We start from the raw sequence: 19,389 nt of genomic DNA, 5'->3' as shown, positions 1-19,389 counted from the left end.
TCTTGAGGAATAATGTTCAAGTATTTTGTAGATGATCGTGTATTTAAATTTATCTGATTCTTTTCCTCATGATTAGTCTTGGGGTATGGGTTTGGGGAGCAAGACCTCAAAGTTAATGTACCATCTTTATCACATCCTGTCAATGGCATATACTACCAACATGATTTATCACTGTTCATATTGACCTTGATCACCTAGCTGAGATAATTTGTCAAGTTTCCCCAGAGTAAAGTTACTCTGCTCCCCTCCCTTTCCTCCACCCTCAACTTTCCATTCTGCACTCGTTGGGAGGAAGTCACCATGTATAGCTTACACTAAAGGAGTAGGAATTTATGGTCCCCCTTTTTGTGGCAGAAATAGCTACATAAGTTATTTAGAATTCTTATGCAAGTTAGATTTGTCTTTACCCCATTTATTTATTGATTCAATCATTTATTTATATCAGTATGGACTCACAGATTTTTATATTTTGTATTATAATCCAATACTACTTTATTTTCTTGCTGAAATTATTCCAGATTTGGTCACTGGGAGCTCTTTCAATTTTTTTCTGTACTCCTTTGACACCCCCATCAATGTAGGTTTCTTTCTTTCTTTCTTTTTCTTTTTTTTTTTAAGCATTTCCTTACTTTCTGGCACTACAAGATGCTCCAGTCTCAGCTTGTTGATTTCCTTCTCTAGTAGCAGAATTAGCCATTTCTCCAAAGAGCCCTGTTTTTTTGTTATTGGAGAATGGTATAAAAATCAAGATCTGGGTGCTAAATATGCTGCTTGCTACTGGAGCATCATGCTTCTAGGCTGTCTGAGCTGACAGAGAAAGGAAATATATGTGTGCATACTAACTGTAATATACTAACTGTAATCTAGAAATATTTCTATATGTAACCTTCTGTATCTATATTAAGCTAAATGTGAGTTCATGCTGATGTCTCCAATTGATCCATTACCACATGGATCATCCTTCCTTTGCTTAAATGTAAATTCCCAATCCAACAGTGAGAAACCTGGCTCCCACGATCTGCCATCAATTTGTTTAATTCCAGTATACATGTAAGGCACTAGCAGAGTTGTTATTATCAGAATCGTATCCTGTTAAGGCTCAGAAAATGATACCCCAACGTATGGTCCTTTAACATGCTGAGCACTTAGAATTAAAGGAAATTGAAAGGACTTAGAAGCTGCCCAAGAATGGAGGCCTGTCTGGCTTTCTCGTTTCTCACCCTACTCCCATAAGTGCAGGGAGGGGCTCTCCTGAAGTTCCCTTCTCTGACTGAGGGAAGTTCTTCCAAAAGGAATACATTTGTTTTGAGCCTCCTCCCTAGGAGTTTCATCAAACAACCAGGAAAGATTTATCACCAGAGGAGATTAAAAGTTGTCACCACACCAAAACAGGCTATTGCCTATTCTTCAGCAGCAATAAAAAACTCCTAAACAACTTTTATGACCTCAGAGACTTTATTTACGTAAGACAATCTTTGTTCACCATGCAGTTCCTCCCCTTTTCCTCCCATAACTTGTCATCACCTCCCCTTCAAGCCCCTATTCATTTTATGCTATGAAACCTCCAACCATCTGTCTCCTCCTTTGAGTCTCATATTTTTCTGAGGCTTCCATTTGCATGTATGTAATTAAAGTGGTCTTTCTTTTCTTAATCTGTTTATTGTCAGTTCATTTCAGCAGACTTAATTATCAAACCTCCAGAGGGAATGTTTAAACTTCTCTACAACCCCCATGGGAAACAACTTGTATCAACTAGGAACTGCTTACATGCAGTTCCTTTTGCTTTTAGTCTTACAAACTCCAGTAATTTCCAAAGTTATTTGGATCAGCACCTTTCACCCCTACTCTTTTGTTTCCTACATTTGTACTAATAGTTATGTTCTCTTGTCACAGTCTGTATTCCTGTGATTCCCTGCCTTCTTAAATGATTAAAATTGTTTACATAAAATTTTGACCCTTTGTGCAGTAAAGTTCTATATGTTTTCACAAATACACAATGTCATGTATACACCATCACAGTATCATACAGAATTGTTTCATTGCCCTAAAAATCTCCTGTGCTTCACCTATTCATTCCTCCCTCCCCTCAAACTCTGGCAACCACTGACATTTTTATTCCCTATTGTTTTGTCTTTTCCAGAGTGTCATATAGTTGGACTCATACAGTATGCAGCCTGTTCAGAATGACTTCTCTCACTTAACAGTATGCATTTAAGGTTCATACAGGACTTTTTGTGGCTCGATAGCTCATTTCTTTATTGTTGAATAGTATTCCATCATATGGATGTACCAGTTTGTTTATCCATTCACTTATTGAAGAAATGTGTGTTGCTTCAAGTTTTAACAAATTATAACCCTGTTATGAACATGTGTGTGCTGTTTTTATGAGGACAAGTTTTCAAATCAGTAAATACCTAGGAGTGCAACTGTTCCAACTGTCCCATAGAAATGATATTTGAAAGTTTTGGAACACACATGGAAATTGACCCTTCAGGTCTTAAAACTTGAAATTTACATTTGGCTCATCTGAGTGCCTTCCTCAGGAAACACATCCTCAGGCAAGGGACTTAAACTCACCAGATCACCACATCGAAACAAGATGCCAGACCCCCTCATTCATCATAATTGCTTCTTTACCCCCCTTAATTCCTTCCCTCACTCTATAAGCCTCCCCAGTTGTAGTTGGTCAGGGATTTGAGACTATCTCCCATTCTCCTTGGCTGCAGCACCCAATTAAATACTTCTTTCCTGGCAACATTCATTGTCTCAGTGATTGACATTCTGTGTGGTGAGCAGCAGGACTGAACCCCTGTCATTTTGCTAACAGAAGCATGATTGCTGGGTCAATGCTAAGGCTATGCCTAGCTCTTTAAGAGCCCACCAAACTGTCTTCTAAAGAGGCTGTACCATGTCACATTTCAATGAACAACGAAGAGTTCCTGTTGCTCCACATCCTTGCCATCTTTTGGCATTTTTAGTGTTTTTGCTTTCTACCATCCTAGTGGGTGCTAAGGGATAACTTATAGTTTTAAATTGCAATTCCCTGACGACAAATGATGGTGAGCACATTTTCACATTCATGTTTATTTTTGATGTCTATTCAGATCTTTTGCCCATGTTTAAATTGGATCATTTGTCTTATTATTTTTAAGGCTTTTTTTCTTTTTTCTTTTTTTTTTTTTGAGAGGCAGTCTCACTCTGTCACCTGGACTGGAGTGCAGTGGTGTGATCTCAGCTCACTGTAACCTCCGCCTCCCAGGTTCAAATGATTCTCCTGCCCCAGCCTCAGGAGTAGCTGGGATTACAGGTGTGTGCCACTATGCCCAGCTTATTTTTGTAGTTTTAGTATAGACAGGGTTTTGCCATATTGGCCAGGCTTGTCTTGAACTCCTGACCTCAGGTGATCTATCTGTTTTGGCTCCCAAAGTGCTGGGATTACAGGCATGAGCCACTGAACCCAGCCCTGAGTTTTAAGTTCTTACCTGCCTAATTGTCCTGCCTAGAACCTCCAGTACAATGCTGAATAGAAGTGGTGAGCTTGGAGATCATTTTCTTGTTCCATATCTTAGGATAAGAGCTTGCAGTCTTTCATCATTATGTATGATGTTAGCTGTGGGTCTTCATAGATATCCTTTCTCAGGTTGAAGAAGTTCCTGTTTACTTCTAGTCTGTTCACTGCTTTTATCATGAAAGGCTACTGGAGTTTGTCAAATGCTTTGTGTCTATGGAAATGATTATGTATTTATTTTTTGTGAATTATCCCATTAATATACTGGATTTACTGATTTTCGTATGTTAAACCAACCTTGCTTTCCTGGGATAAATCCCACTTGATCACAGTGTATAATTCTTTTTACATCTTGCTGGATTTCATTTGCTAGTACTTTTTTTTTTTGCCTCTATATTCAAAAGGGATATTGGTATTAGTTTTCTTTCCTAGTAATGTCTTTGTCTGGTTATGGTATCCATGTCTTCTTTAACTCATGTGTCTGGTTATGGTATCCATGTCTTCTTTAACTCATGTGTGTGTGCATACGTTTGTAACCCTAGGCACTCTAAAATGCAGGGCTCAGGGCAGGAACCTCTCTTGCTCAGCTCTAACCCTTCTGGTCACCTCTTTGTGACTTTTTCCCCCTTTAAGTCTGCCACTGAAGGACATTATATCCTAATTACACCTGAATAGAAGGGAGAACTTTGGGTCACATGCTACAGACAGTTCTCAAGACTAATAATTTACAGTTACTGAATACTTTCTATATACTCAGGCATTGTTCTAACCCCTTTGCATGTGTTAACTCAATCTTCCCAACTAAGGAAACTTTGACTTGGAAAGTTTCAGTGATTTGTTCAATGGTAACACACTGGAGAGTGACTACATTTTAATTAGGGCAAAATTTTCCATTTGGCCAAGAACAAAATCTAACAGCCACTGCTATTTTGTGAATAGTAATTTGAAAATTAAAGAAAATTTTTTTTAAAGAAGAGCTTTGTTCTTCAAGTGTGATTGTTATTATTCTAGGGCCAGAATGTTTTTCAAGGTACGTATTTCTACTCTTTTTTAAAAAAATTATTTTATTAGAGTCAGGGTCTCACTATGTTGCCCAGGCTGGTCCTGAACTATTGGACTCAAGTGATCTGCCCGCCTGGGCCTCCCAAAGTGCTGGGATTACAGTTGTAAGCCACTATGCCAGGCCACCTTTCTACATTCTTAATATAAGTCTGTGGAATCTACTTCAAATGCAATTTTAATTTGTTTCAATCTATGAAGATATTGGGTTGATGCAAAACTAACTGCGGTTTTGGTCCGTGAATTTTAAATCATTATAAGTAGGCTCGACACATTTTTATTAATCAAAATAGGAACCATTACAATCAACACATTTTTGCCAACGAGAAATAAGTTGGTTTATTCCTGTAGCATAAAAATCCGTGCTTCGCGATTCAATGAACTCTTGGAAAGCATTTTCTGCATCCTGCTGGTTGTGGAAGCGTTTTCCCTGCAAAAAGTTGTTGAGATGCTTGAAGACGTGGTAGTTGGTTGGCAAGAGGTCAGGTGAATACGGTGGATGAGGCAAAACTTCATAGCCCAATTCATTCAACTTTTGAAGTGTGGGTTGTGCAACATGCGGTCGGGCATTGTCGTGGAGAAGAATTGGGCCCTTTCTGCTGACCAATGCCAGCTGCAGGCGTTGCAGTTTTTGGTGCATCTCATCAATTTCCTGAGCATACTTCTCAGATGTAACAGTTTCACCGGGATTCAGAAAGCTGTAGTGGATCAGACCAGCAGCAGACCACCAAATAGTGATCATGACCTTTTTCGGGTGCAAGATTGGCTTCGGGAAGTGCTTTGGAGCTTCTTCTTGATCCAACCACTGAGCTGATCGTCGCCGGTTGTCATATAAAATCCACTTTTCATCGCACGTCACAATCCGATCGAGAAATGGTTCATTGTGGTTGCGTAGAATAAGAGAAGATGACACTTCAAAACGACGATTTTTTTGATTTTCAGTCAGTTCATGAGGCACCCACTTATCAAGCTTTTTCACCTTTCCAATTTGCTTCAAATGCCGAACAACCGTAGAATGGTTGACATTGAGTTCTTCAGCAACTTCTCGTGTAGTTGTAAGGGGATCAGCTTCAATGATTGCTCTCAACTGGTCATTGTCAACTTCTGATGGCCGGCCACTACGCTCTTCATCTTCAAGGCTCTCATCTCCTTTGCAAAACTTCTTGAACCACCACTGCACTGTACGTTCGTTAGCAGTTCCTGGGCCAAATGCATTGTTGATGTTGCGAGTTGTCTCTGCTGCTTTACGACCCATTTTGAACTCGAATAAGAAAATTGCTCGAATTTGCTTTTTGTCTAACATCATTTTCATAGTCTAAAATAAACATAAACAGCAAGTAAGAGGTCATTAGCAAAAAAACACAAAGCAAGAAATGCTCATTAAAATGATGTATAACATGACCACATTTATTTAAGAATGTATTCCAATATCAAATACCAAATTCCAACAATGCAAAAACTGTAACTACTTTTTTTTTTTTTTGAGACAGAGTCTTGCTCTGTCACCCAAGCTGGAGTTCAGTGGTACAATCTTGGCTCACTGCAACCTCTGCCTCCCGGGCTCAAGCGAGTCTCATGCCTCAGTGTCCTGAGTAGCTAGGACTACAGACATGTGCCACCACATCTAACTAATTTTTGTATTTTTAGTAGAGATGGGGTTTCATCATGTTGGCCCGGCTGGTCTCAAACTCCTGACCTCAAGTGTTCTACCTGCCTCGGCCTCCCAAAGTGCTGGGATTATAGGTGAGAGCCACTGCACCCAGCCCCATCTTTTAAAATTTGAATCTTATAATTTATAATTATAAAAATGTTATTTTATCATGGGATTATAGTCAAGTGGAAGTATATTTTTAAATGTTTTCTCTCAAAATAGGTGTCAACATTCTCAAAAATATGGCAATGAAGCAAACAAATGCAGTTAACTTGCTGCTTAGAAAAGACTTGGAATAAAGACTCTTTGACTCTTACCTTAGGAATCTGGTTTCTAGGACTAAGTGCTATATAATAAACTAGTGCCTGAGGACAAAAAATTTCCAGGGGTCCATATTCAGTCAGTTGTCTCTGGCAGAGGCACTGAGTTGGACGGGGCTGTTTGTGTCCTTGTCTCTGAATGGAAGATTGTCCTCTGGGAATATCTCTGCTGTTCAATAGAGAAAGGCAAAATGACATAGAAAAGGGTATCTGCAGAATCAAATGGTGAGCCAATCATTTTCCTTCTGACCACTTCCATATTGCTCCTGAAGCAGCTCAGTTATTAGGTGAGCTTGTGAGCAAGAAAAAGCACATTTTGGAGTGAGGGATACAAGCTGCCTTATAAAAAGCAGGACTGCTTCAGAGGCATTGAAGTAACAGAGGAAAGTTGGCATGGAGAAATGATTAATTTGGAGGAAAATTTTTGATACTATGTATTTTTAATTTGGGGCATTTTATGTGTACTCTAGTACCATTTGTTCACAGGGAACCATTCCATATAATGTTATATGAACATTATAAACCCTAAGATACTTAAAAACAACCCAGCTTTATTGAGATACAATTCACACGCTGTATATTTCACTCATTTAAAGTGTACAATGTACTTATATTACAGAGGAATAGTGTTATATATAACATGGATTCCTATAATGTTGGAAGCGCAGGGCCTCCTAGTGGTAGGGTTTAAATGTACTAGAGAAGAAATTAAATTACTTAATAATATCATAGGTGCTCTAGTAATTATTTTAGCTTTCAAAATGTCTGATAAACCTCCACAGCAACTGTATTTTTGCAACATCCCTGCTTTAAGGAAGGTAGTTGGAGATGTTTGCTGCTCTAGAAGTTTAAATGGGATCATAAAACTCCCGTCTCCTTCTGTGGTGTGGACAGGGTTATTTTTCTGTTATTTATACATGAAGTGAGGCTGTTTGAAGTTTTGAAGCATAACTTCACAAGATTTGGAGTACAGCCAAGGATATAATGAAAAATTTACAATATGTCTCTTTTTCTGACTTTTGGTTACAACATGTAAGTCATTTTCATGGTTATATTTTTCACTACTGGTGGTACTTACTAGGGTTTTAGCAGGTGATAGTTAATAATGCCTTTTTCCTTGATCCATGCTTAGAAACAATTAAGTAGGATGCAGGAGTCAGACAGAAATCAAAATGTCAGCTTTATTACTGTTAAAATTGGTTGCAAAGCAGGGTTTAGGTATGCAGCCACAAGGGTTTCTTGGATCATTATTAGGTTCCATGTTAGTGCTAGAAAACTTACAATAACAGTGGCTTAAGCAAGGGATAGACTATTTCTCACCTGAAAGTACAAAGGTGTCAGATCACGACTGGTAGGATGTTCTACAGTACCAGACACCTAGACTCCTTTTAATCTTGTTGATTTTTCTATGCAATGGCTTCCTTTCCCAGGGTCATTCTGGGGTCTAGGATGACTGCTCCAGTTCCAGTCATCATGTATACATTCCAGCCATCAGGAAGAAAGAGGAGGTGAAGGGCAGGATATCTGCATTTAAGCACTTGTCATTTTTGCTTATATCCTATTAACTAGAACAGTTACTAAGACAAATCTAACTAGGAAAGTGAGTATTCTGGGTAGTCATGTACTCCTGTTAAATGGAGAATTCTATTACAGAAAGGGAGAAAGGATACTGATGGACAACTTGTAGTCTCTGCCACATTCCTGAGTTAAACTTACGTAACTAGGCAGAGGTAAAGCTAGCCAACCACTGTCTTCCACTAAAGGGAGGGGCAAGCTGCTTATCACTGAACAGACTCACCTCAAGGGTCAATCGCTTGCAGGAGGGGAACACAGAAGGGGCTGAGCCACACATGCTGGGTTCCTTCTCATTTCCACAACTGATGTTCGACTTTTCTAAGGGGCAGTACAGAGAACTGTCAAAAGGCAGGAAAGCAGTACATGATTTGGCACCACAGTAACAAGGTTTTCTTAGTTTCCCATTATCTAGCCTTTCTTTGTCTTCACTGCCTGTTAGATTAAGATATCTTCCTGAATAATCATAAGAGAGTTCTTCTTCTGGCACAATATCTTTGGCTGCAAAAAGTGCCAACTTAGGTACCATTGAGTCAATTCGGACAGGAATCATCAAAAGGTTTGGCTCACAAGAATGATTAAGGAATCTTCCAATATTTCCTATATAAGTAGGGTCAACAAATGTTTCCATTACCTGCCCATTATAAACATGTTCTCTGATGGCTATAATGTAATTGGAGTCGGATTTTGTTTGTAAGTGAATTCTTCTCTGAACTTCAGAGAATCCTAAAACCTCACCAGCATATTCACAGACAAACCTTCCTTTCGGTATAAATTCCAAGGTACGAAGTCCCCAGCCTTTTTTATGCGTCTTGAACACTTGGAAGTGGAACTGTAGACCTTTCTGGACCACTCTGTTTCTGCAGTGGTCACTGCATTGGCACAGGACATTGCATTCAAAAACAGGCTCTGCATACTTTTCTCCAGATCCTATATCTCTAAGGCATGAGTTATCATCATAGTTCTCTCCATGGCGGAGACAGGAGCAAGTGCCAGGGAGGCAGGGAGTTTTGACACAAATGCATCCGGGAAAGGTTATTTGAGTGGGATCAATGTCTGCTCCAGGTCCAACTACATGATCGGGAGTGTACTGTAAAAAATATACACACTGTAAGTCAGCATGGCATGTCATATATTTCCTATATATTCCAAGTAGCTTTTGACTGGGACCCATTGTAATTCTAACATATATAAAAACAGGACAAAACTGACAAAACACAGCGTACTAAGATATTGTCCAAAAAGATCTCTCTCCAATAAAAGAATTTTTTTTTTTTTTTTTAAGAGACAGGGTCTTGCTCTGTTGCACAGGCTGGAGTGCAGTGGTGTGATTGCAGTCTACTGTAACCTGAGCTCAAGTGATTCTCCTGCCTCAGATTCCTTAGTTGCTGCAGCTACAAGTGGGAACCACTATGTCCAGCTAAGATTAATTTTTAGAATTTGTGGTTTTATTTTAGGTATGTATAAGGATGAGTTGGGCATTATAATACTTAATGTATATAATAGTATGTTATATATAGGTACACATAAGGACATATATATGTATTATTATGTATGCATAAGGACAATAAGAAAAATACTATTTTTTTCTCTTATCAGAAATGGAAAGCTTTGTAACTTCTTTTGTTTCCCTTTTAGCTTTGGATGTCAGAAAACTCAGTGCTGAATTTAGTGTCTCAGTACAGTTAAGCATTTTATCCTTAGCTTTTGATCTCTTTTACCTTTACCTGATAATATACATGCATATATGTATTTTAATTATGAGTTACCTCAGATATTGGTTGGGGATAAGAAAGTCATAGATGACAAGTCAATTGCACACAGAATTCCAAAAATGCTATTTCTTAAATAGATATTACTAGATATTTAAATTTATTATAGATGTACACTTGTAAAGAAACTCTGTTCTAATTAAATGAGAAAGGAATATGAAAAAAACTGTCATTTAAATGTACCTGTATTTTCAAAACATTACATTTATAAAATGTTATATAAAAAGAAGACAATCCTCAATCTAAACTCTCTGTGAAGCCCAATCTCTGGTTAGATCATCATTAGCATTGTGAAGCATATTTTCAAACTGTGATTTCAGATTAAAGTATCTCTCATGAAACCAGCAGATTTTTTTACGTATACAGTAATTCTTGCTTACATAGAACCCAATCCATTTTATATCTGCTTTATTCCAAAAAGGATTTAATGAGACTTACAAACAGGTAAGATAAATGAACAAGTAAGGAGAGTAAGGTGAAAGGGAAACAGAACAAACAGGTCCAGTGAGCTTAGACACACAGTGTGTGGTAGAAGTAGACTGGACATTTGGCTCTGCCTGAGAGCTGCCAATTCAGAGAAGGATATATGATTAGATACGTAGCTTGCCCTGCCTGTAAGGAATAATCTCATTGTTCAGAAGCGGCATTGACTTTTTTCAGTATTGATACCAGGAAGGAATTCCACCAATGTGTTCTTCTAAACCACTCTTTTCCAGGAAGCAGTTTCATGGGCTGTTTTTTATTCTGGTCCCCAGTAAAGGCTGCTGGGATCCCACAACAGCACAGTCGGGTAAGAGCAGTTCTGCAAGGAACCAGTTGCACGGCCTTTCATTGGGGATAGATTTTAAAGCACCTGGAGGAATGTTTGCACCACGTCTTCCAGTCAACCCTCCATTAATATTTTGTCTCCAGGCCAGGCTTTAGAAAGGTATTGAACAGCAGATAGTTATACTCCCTGTGGAGGCCTCGGGTGGAGCTATGTAGTTAAGTGCAAAACCCTATACTAAAAAAAAACTCTGAGCTGGGGAGGACTGACATCCTCTTGTGAAAGATGAGGAGGACAACCAGTGGGAGGACCTGTGGGGGAAGGCCAACATTCTGCTTAAAAAGTCATTTGGGGGTGGAGAGAGGAAATAGCTTTTGTTTGTGTTGTTTCTTACAGCTTTAGCTTAGCAGGAATATCCTAAATGGATAAAGGATAGGTTAGAAAATGATGCTCTATCAGTCAAACTCAATGACTGCTGTTTTATATAGAATCTACTTTCAGCTTTTTAAAGGTTCAATGTTGAAATGTAAATGGTTACTGAGACATTTTAAAAAGTACTTGTAAAATGAAGATCTCTTTGTTAAACTTTTCATGTTAAACTTTTAAGTTGATTTGTCATTAAAGGTGCACATATTTTTAAGGTACTATATAAATCACTAAACGCTAAAGTTTTTCTTTTGACATGGATAACTTCTTTTAAAATCCAGTCTGACTTACTGCAGTTTTCTAATCAGGAAAGCAGGTGAAAAACAGTTTTATTTAGTTATTTTTACTTACAAATTTAAAAAGATTTTGAAGAATCTCATGATATATTTTTTAAAATTCTGCAATTAAACTTGCTGCACAATCTATAATCCTTTAGGGACTTATAGACGGTAGCTAATTCCAAATGAACTGCAGATACCTTTCAAAAGATAACAGAGACTTCTGGGAAAATTTCCTGTTTAAGCAAATTTTTTCCCCTTGATGGATATAATCACTGATCGTGATACCAATAATTGCTTTGAGTCATTTTGTCTTCATGTTTCCATTTCCTCCTCCATAAAAGGTCAATAAAATATCATTTCAGATGATAATGACTTAAAAAATGACTATACTCAAGAATAATCTTTTGAAAACCTTAGTCTAATTTAACATCTGATTATGTAATTACCTATCTTTTCAGATATTTACATACTGAAAAGCTATTTATTATTTTCAGAAATAATGTGAGGTAATTGTCCTAACATTCTATTCAAATATTTACATGCCACGCGGTTAAACTTTGAGTAGTCATGTGCTGCATAATGACTTTTTGGTCAGACCACATATATGCTTATACAATGGTAGTCCTGTAAGATTAGAATACAGTATTTTTACTGTATGTTTTCTATGTTTAGATACACAAACACCACTGTGTTACAAGTATCTACAGTATTCAGTGTAGTAACATTCTGTGCAGGTTTGTAGCCTAGGAGTGATAGGGCATTATCATATTGCATAAGTGTGTAGTAGGCTATACCATCTAGGTTTGTGTAAGTACTGTGTACTCTATGACTTTTGCATAATGATGAAATTGTCTAATGATGCATTTCTCAGACTGTTTCCCCATAGTTAAATAATAATTGTATCTGAAATATAATTGTATCTGAAAGCTAATGTAAAGTGGGTTACAAACTGGGAGTCAGCTGATATGACCTAAGCCAGACTTCTGCTGAAACAATCAGGGAAGAGGCATTCTCTTTCTACTAGAATTATTCAACTGTAGTGTTTGCCTGGCATTTCCAAGTTCTGCCACATAGATGAGGCCTACTGAGTGTGTAGCCTACCACAGAAACGGGAAGCTGGGGTGTGAAGGGGGAAGGTGGTGGGAAGAAGTATCTGACAATACTTTTAGAATTACTGGGTCCAGACATGCCTATAGTTACCACTTAGACTTTTCTGATTTGAGGCAATTCCTTACAGCCAGTTTGTGTTGTTTATGTTTCTTGCAAACAAATGAGTCCTGACTGATACACCCTGGGTAGAAGCTGAGAATGGTTTCAGGAAATGGCTAGAAAATGTACTCTGTTAACCAAAAATAAAATTCTAAGTTCCCTGATCATCTGAACGGACCCCTCCTCCCAGCAAGGGCATTCCAAAGCTAACCTGAAAAACTAGTTCAGGTCATGATGGGAAGGGGGCGGGGGTCAGACATGCCTTATTATACCCTCTTCCCTTTTGGAATTACTGATAGAACAGACTCTTTAAGTCTGATAAAAAACATTTACAATCTATTCTCTCTGAAGCCTGCTACCTGGAGGCTTCACCTGCATGATAATAAACCCCTGGTCTCCACAACCCTTTATCTTACCCAAGGCATTCCTAAGTTTTTAGACAATAACAATTCCTTCAAGCAAACTGTTAATCAGAAACTGGAAGCCTCCGCTTCCAGCTGTCCTGTCTTTCTGGACTGAACCAATATACGTTTTACATGTATTTGACTGTTGTCTCATGTCTCCCTAAAATGTATAAAACTAAGCCATATCCCAACCACCTTGGGTACATGTTCTCAGGATCTCCTGAGGGCTGTGTCATGGTCCATGGTCACTCCTATTTGGCTCAGAATAAATCTCTTCAAATATTTTGCAGAGTTTGACTCTTTTCATAGACAAGTCAAAGGTGTAAATGGTCAATGAACAAAGATGTCTTCAATTAGGAGGTTAAACTACAGCAAAGTGTGCAGGAGACCAGGCAGGAAAACTCTGTGACTATGGTCTTGAACTGTGAGGAAGCAGCGGAGAGCTTCCTAATGCAGAACATGGAATGCTCTAAAGGAGACACAAACCACAGCCAGGCTCTTATTAGCATTGTGATTCTGGACAAGTGACTGGCTAGGCTTCAGATTAGTAGCTATAAGACAAGGATAATACCCACATTTGGGGGGGCTATCATGAAATTTTAATGAAATAATGCTGTACTCCATGTCAGGCACTTTATAAAAATATTGGCTTCTTTCAATTCTTCTAGATATTACTTTCAGATGTTATATTTAAAACAACATATGTTTCTGGCAAATTACTTAACATTACTAAACATCTTAGTTATTTCATAGGTTTCTGTGAAAGAAAAAATGACAGAACTGGCTTAAAAAGCTTACTTTAGGGATTAGCATATATGTATTCAATAAAAATTTTGCAGGTAGTACATAGTAGGGTAGTGAAGAAAATAAGTTCTGGAGTTAAACTTTCCAGGTTCAAACATATTCAAACCAAAATTGTGTCTAGGAAGCCATTGGACTGTATACCTTTCCTCCATTACTTCTCCATTTGAGTAGAGAAAAGCTAAGAGCTGACCCAGACCAGACTTCTTTCATTTATCAAGTATTACCTTACTGTCTGCAATATGCATATACTGGGATTTAGAAACAGTCAGAAAAGTATAAATGACATGGAGAATGGGATTTTTTTTTTTTTTTAAAGACATTGCTGCCCAGTCTGGAGTGCAATGGCATGATCATAGCTCACTGCAGCCTCCAACTGCTGGGCTCAAGGTCAGCCTCCCAAGTAGGTGGCACTACAGGCATGCACCACCATGTGTGGTTAATTTAAAATAAAATGTTTTTGTAGAGATGGGGTCTCACTTTGTTGCCCTTTGTTAAGGGTGGTCTTAAACTCCTGACTTCAAGTGATTCTCCCGCCTTGGCCTCCAAAAGGGTTGGGATTATGGGAGTGAGCCACCATGCCTGGCTGGGATTTTTAAAATTTCCTGCATTGTTACAATGTAAGTTTTACTTTTTCTTCGTATGTATCAAAGCACAGAATTACTCATGCAAGAGCTGGGAATAAATGCAAAACAATCAGGGCAAAATGATATACTGGAAATCAGATCCTTGAAGCACTGGGTGAAGATTTCAAGTTTTTTGACAGAAAAAATACACTCTTGTCTTGGCTATTCCTGTCTGCAATAATTTCTTTCTTCTCTGAACTAGATTTACTGTTAATAGCATGAACTTCAGGGTCTAAATGACACAGATTGTAGGGCTCTCTAATTGTGTTAAATGTGTAGGTCTTACCTTTCTAACAGATACGTGTCTCAGGGAAAAGCCTAGTTATGAGGTTTGGAGTGTGGCATGGTGATGGGAGTGGGGTTCCTATCCATAGGAGGAGGCACACAGCAGGTGCTCAAGAAGCATTTTTCGATTGCCAGATTGCAGCTCTGGATACTTGTTAACGAGAAGTTTGACTTTTCTGAATCACATTCTGTACTGAAGACCCAGAAACTGAAGTATGACACTATAATAGTCTAGGCTTAAAACCTGGGCCTCCGAATTATAAAGAAGTGTTGTGAAAATCTTCATTCCTTTTTTGGTTGTGTTGAAACCCCAGCTACAAGAATCTTTGTACTTGGCCTTTAGCCTCATAAGTTTGTTTTTCCTCCAAGCAGCTATTAGAAGACTGTGAGCCAGATAATTCTTGTCAAGGCCTGTTGAGATCTTAAAAATAATGTTTGAAGCTGGTTTCAGAGACCTGAAAAATGGTTAGATCCAACTGTTAGCTCAATAAAATCAATTAGTTTATTTTCTACTTGGCTTTCAACACTGATGACATTATGATATGCTTGTTTCCAATATGAACATTTGAATTTCTTTTTGCCTTTTCATACAGTAGCCAAAGGCAAAACAGACACAAAGTTATTTTTATCTTGAAACTTTTTCATGCCTTAATTCTTATGTGTGCATATGCCTGTGAAGGCAGGGTTTGGAGCAAGCAAGCTGTTTTGACCTTTTATAAGACTGGTTTTGTGTTCCATGAATACATGGAAGAAAACGAGTTGAGTGCACTTTTAGGCTTGTCACTTAAATGTTTCAAGCATGTTTGATCTTCTTGGTAAGAAAGACAATAAGCTCTCTTAGGAAGGGATCCTGTCTTATTTTTGTAACTCTATTGGGAGCTGTGCATATACAGAGATAGTTAGAATACTGTGGGAGTGGGTTTTAATCTCCCAATTTTCATTTATGCCCACCAACTGTAGAAATAACAATCAATCACAAAGTTTCCTCTTGTCACTCCTTTCTCCCCTTTTAAAAATAGATGTATTTATTTTAATATAGACTTTGCAAAATAGAAAACCTCATGATTTTATGGACATTAATGATTACAATGATTCTAAGGGAGATACTTATATAATTTATTTTTAAATAATTTAATGCTTAAAGTGAGTTAATTAAAAAAATATGTCAGGCACATAGTTTTACAGATTGTTCTTGGATATGGCAAAGAAAAATATGACTCAAGATTGGAAACAGATTTATAGAATAGTCTCAAACACACACCTACACACACGCACACACACATGCACAGCAGGAATATTGAAGCTAATCATGACAGTTGTAAACACCTTGAGGGTAGAGTGTGTTTTTCTGTTTGTTGTATTCTTTGCAGCCCAACCCACTACCTTGCATATATTTAGCTCTCAATAAATATTTGTTGAATTAAGAATGGACTAGAACAGTGGTTTTTTAAATCAGTGTTTTTGACCAGGAACTCAGCAATGCTTAGTCCTAAGTTTTCAGGGACCACTGTTTAATATTGGGCCAGCTAACTGTATTATTAACCATAAATTGCCAAAGGTAGTCTGGGGAACAATAATAATTTCTGACATTAATATCTTATTCTACTCTTTGAGGACTAAACTGTGATTTTTTTTTTATCTTGCCCAAATTCCTACCTAAGGCACCTGGGGAGTCATGCCTTACAAACCATAAAGTCTCATCAGAGGAGTTTTAATTTTAACCCTATATAGCATGGTCTGCTTTCTAACCTGACTCTGTCATAACATCACAAAACAAATAAGGGAAGAAATCAAAATATTTTAACCCCAAATATATTTCCTTGCCATATCTTTAAATTGTCCTAGAGGGTTGTCTCTTGTGGGTAAAATCCACATTCTATAGAGAATCCCCTTTCCCCCTCTTTTTCTTTCTTTGCACAACAAGGAGATAATCAACTAAGAGCGAAGCACCTTTTTAAGTTCGATAAGAAACGTTTTACAACCTACTCCCTCTGAAGTCAACTGAGAGTTTCCTCCCCACAATTAAAACTTGGTCTCTACGTGGCCGGGTGCGGTGGCTCACGTCTGTAATCCCAGCACTTTGGGAGGCCGAGCTGGGCGGATCACTTGAGGTCAGGAGTTTGAGACCAGCCTGGGCAACATGGTAAAACCCTGTCTCTACTAAAAATCAGCTGGGCGTGGTTGTAGGCACCTGTAATCCCAGCTACTCGGGAAGCTGAGGTGGAAGAATTGCTTGAACCTGGGAGGTGGAGGTTGCAGTGAGCTGATCGCACCACCACACTCTAGCCTGGGTGATGGAGTCAAGCTCCGTCTCAAAAAAAACCCCTTTATCTTAATCTAAACATTTCTATTGATCCCAGGTCTTCAGATAAACTCAACCAATTGTTAACCAGAAAAATTGTTAACCAGAAAAATTAAAATCTACCTATAGTCTGGAAGCACCGCCCCCCAACCACTTTGAGTTGCCCCGCCTTTCTGAAGCAAACCTATGTACATGTTAAATGTATTTGATTGATGTCTCCTCTCTCCCAAACATGTATAAAACCAGGCTGTGCCCTAACCACCTGGGCCACATGTTCTCAGCATCTCCTGAGGGCTGTGTCACAGGCCATGGTCGCTCATATTTGGCTCAGAATAAATCTGTTCAAATATTTTACAGAGTTTGATTCTTCTCCTTGACATCTTTGAAAGCTGCTATTGAATCTATTATCTTATCTGATCCTCACAAAGACCCCTAAGAAAAGGAAAGGCAGATACGGTTCACTGTTGATAATGGATGTTAAAGGGGCTATGCATTTTAAAATTATTATTTTCATGTTGCAGATGAAGAAACTCAGGCTCTGGGAAGTAGCTAAGATGGCTAAGCTCTGAACCACGCTCTCCAACTTCCCCATCCAGTGCTCTTTCCATTTCAAAATCTTTGGTCATTCCTTATTCCTTACGTGACGCTCAGGCCAAGGTCAGAGGGATAAGAAAGTCAGAGTGGAGGTTGGGAGCGGTGGCTCATGCCTGTAATCCCAGCACTTTGGGAGGCAGAAGCAGGCGGATCACCTGAGGTTGGGAGTTCGAGACCAGCCTGACCAACATGGAAAAACCCTGTCTCTACTAAAAACACAAAAATTAGATGGGCGTGGTGGCACATGCCTGTGATCCCAGCTACTCAGGAGGCTGAGGCAGGAGAATCGCTTGAACCCGGGAGGTGGAGGTTGCAGTGAGCCGAGATCGCGCCACTCCAGCCTGGGCGACAGAGTGAGACTCAGTCTCAAAAAAAAAAAGAGTAGAAAGGGCTTTGAGATAGTTAATAGCAGCAAACATTTACTGAGTTCTTACAGCAAACCAGAAAGTGTATTTTCCTTGCAATTTTCAAAGCAATCCGGAAGACAGGTACTGTTAAACTGTACACTGGAAGACACTAATGCTTAGCCATAGCTAATTTATACTCGCCCAAGAGCCCACAGCATGAGGGAGACCACAGCTAAGGCTGACTTGAGGCGCTGTTTTTATGCACGACACCGGGTGCGATCCACTAATAGGCCCCACGGCTTATCCTACCTGTGAGAGACACCTGAGACCAGGGAGGTAAATGACTCCCCCCTTGATGCCTCCTTGAGTTCTGAGGACAGGACTGGGACAAAAAGCCAGGTTCTCACAAGGCCTCTGGTTCTGCGCTTCAGGGAATGGACTGAAAAGGACAACACCCTTGCTAAGGTGATGCCGTGGGTTAACAGAAAAAGGCCCAGGCCGGGGCATGCACACCTGTTTCCGCGCACCAACGGGTGTGCGATAAGAGAAGACAAAAGGTCGCGACTGGGAGGCCGTCCCAGCGAGGCGGCTTAAGGAGACCACGTGGGGGAGCCGCGCGCCCGCCTCCCGCGCCGCCTGGCCCCGCCCCTACCTGGAAGGGCGCCGGCGCGGCCCCCGGGGGCCACGCGCCCACCGGCAAGTTTTCCTGGCCGCACGCGACATCCAGCTGCTCAGTCGGGGCCTCAGGCTTCTCCTTAAACTCCGCCATCCCACAAGGCCGTGTCTTCTTTGCCGCTTCCGCGAACATTTACCCGCCCCACGCAGCGCCTACTACCCTGACAGGCCTGGGCCGCGCAGTGGATGCTGGGAGTTGTGGTCCCGTGGCCCCACCGCCTCATGGGAATTGTAGTTCGTTTCTCCTCACGAGTGGCCTGGAAGGCGCTTACCTTCCTTGACTTTTTGGGTATGGCTCCCGCTTTGATTTCAGCCAGAGGCACCACAGATAATTACAAAACCATGTAAGGTACGGACGAAACAAAGTGAGTGCTTTAGTTTTTCCTGGGATCATCAAAGAGGGGGTTTTCGAGGTGAGGTCATTTGTCCAGGTTTTTGAGGGCTCGGTGGACGTTTGTGGAGTGGCGGCAGGGGTGCGTTCTAAACCGAGCGGGGAAGTGCACACCAAGGTTTCTAAAGATCTGCGGCTTGCCAGGAAGTTGACTGACGTGATAGGGCTTGTGCCAAGGCGATAGCCTCACAGGGTGCCTTAAAGAATTTGTGTGGGGCATTCTCACTCCCTGATGGAGGTATCTGTGCCCCTTTGCCTGTCCTTTTCCCTCCTCTCCATCCCTCTACCCTCACCCCTCCAAATCGCTGCCCTGCCAAAGGATTCTGATAGCCTCAAGACTGCTGAATCCGGTGGAGCATTTTCAACCTCACTGAAGCTCTCTGACATGATTGTCCTGCTT

At 39.9% G+C, this 19,389-nt stretch overlaps 1 protein-coding gene across 3 annotated transcripts; it reads right to left on the bottom strand.

Moving 5' to 3' along the window:
* Window positions 1-1,324: 1,324 nt before the first annotated feature.
* Window positions 1,325-18,773, bottom strand: LOC116466677 (histone-lysine N-methyltransferase SETMAR). 3 transcript variants are annotated; one of them, XM_032149539.2, is made up of 3 exons: window positions 18,576-18,773; window positions 8,337-9,200; window positions 1,325-5,882 (listed from the first exon to the last, which is right to left on the bottom strand). In XM_032149539.2, the coding sequence occupies exons 1-3, from the start codon at window positions 18,729-18,731 to the stop codon at window positions 4,848-4,850; spliced, it is 2,055 nt and encodes a 684-aa protein (XP_032005430.1). In that variant the 5' UTR covers window positions 18,732-18,773; the 3' UTR covers window positions 1,325-4,847. The 3 variants fall into 3 exon arrangements, with proteins under 3 accessions (XP_032005430.1, XP_058293162.1, XP_058293163.1); XM_058437179.1 differs by having other exon boundaries at window positions 1,328-5,882; window positions 8,337-8,451; window positions 18,576-18,767; XM_058437180.1 differs by lacking the exon at window positions 8,337-9,200 and having other exon boundaries at window positions 1,329-5,882.
* Between the last annotated feature and the right edge of the window lie 616 nt (window positions 18,774-19,389).

Source organism: Hylobates moloch, unplaced genomic scaffold, assembly GCF_009828535.3.
Source record: "Hylobates moloch isolate HMO894 unplaced genomic scaffold, HMol_V3 SCAFFOLD_4, whole genome shotgun sequence".
NCBI lineage: Eukaryota > Metazoa > Chordata > Mammalia > Primates > Hylobatidae > Hylobates > Hylobates moloch.
The sequence above is the reverse complement of the archived record's forward strand: the minus strand, read 5'-3'. Positions and strand labels throughout refer to the sequence as shown.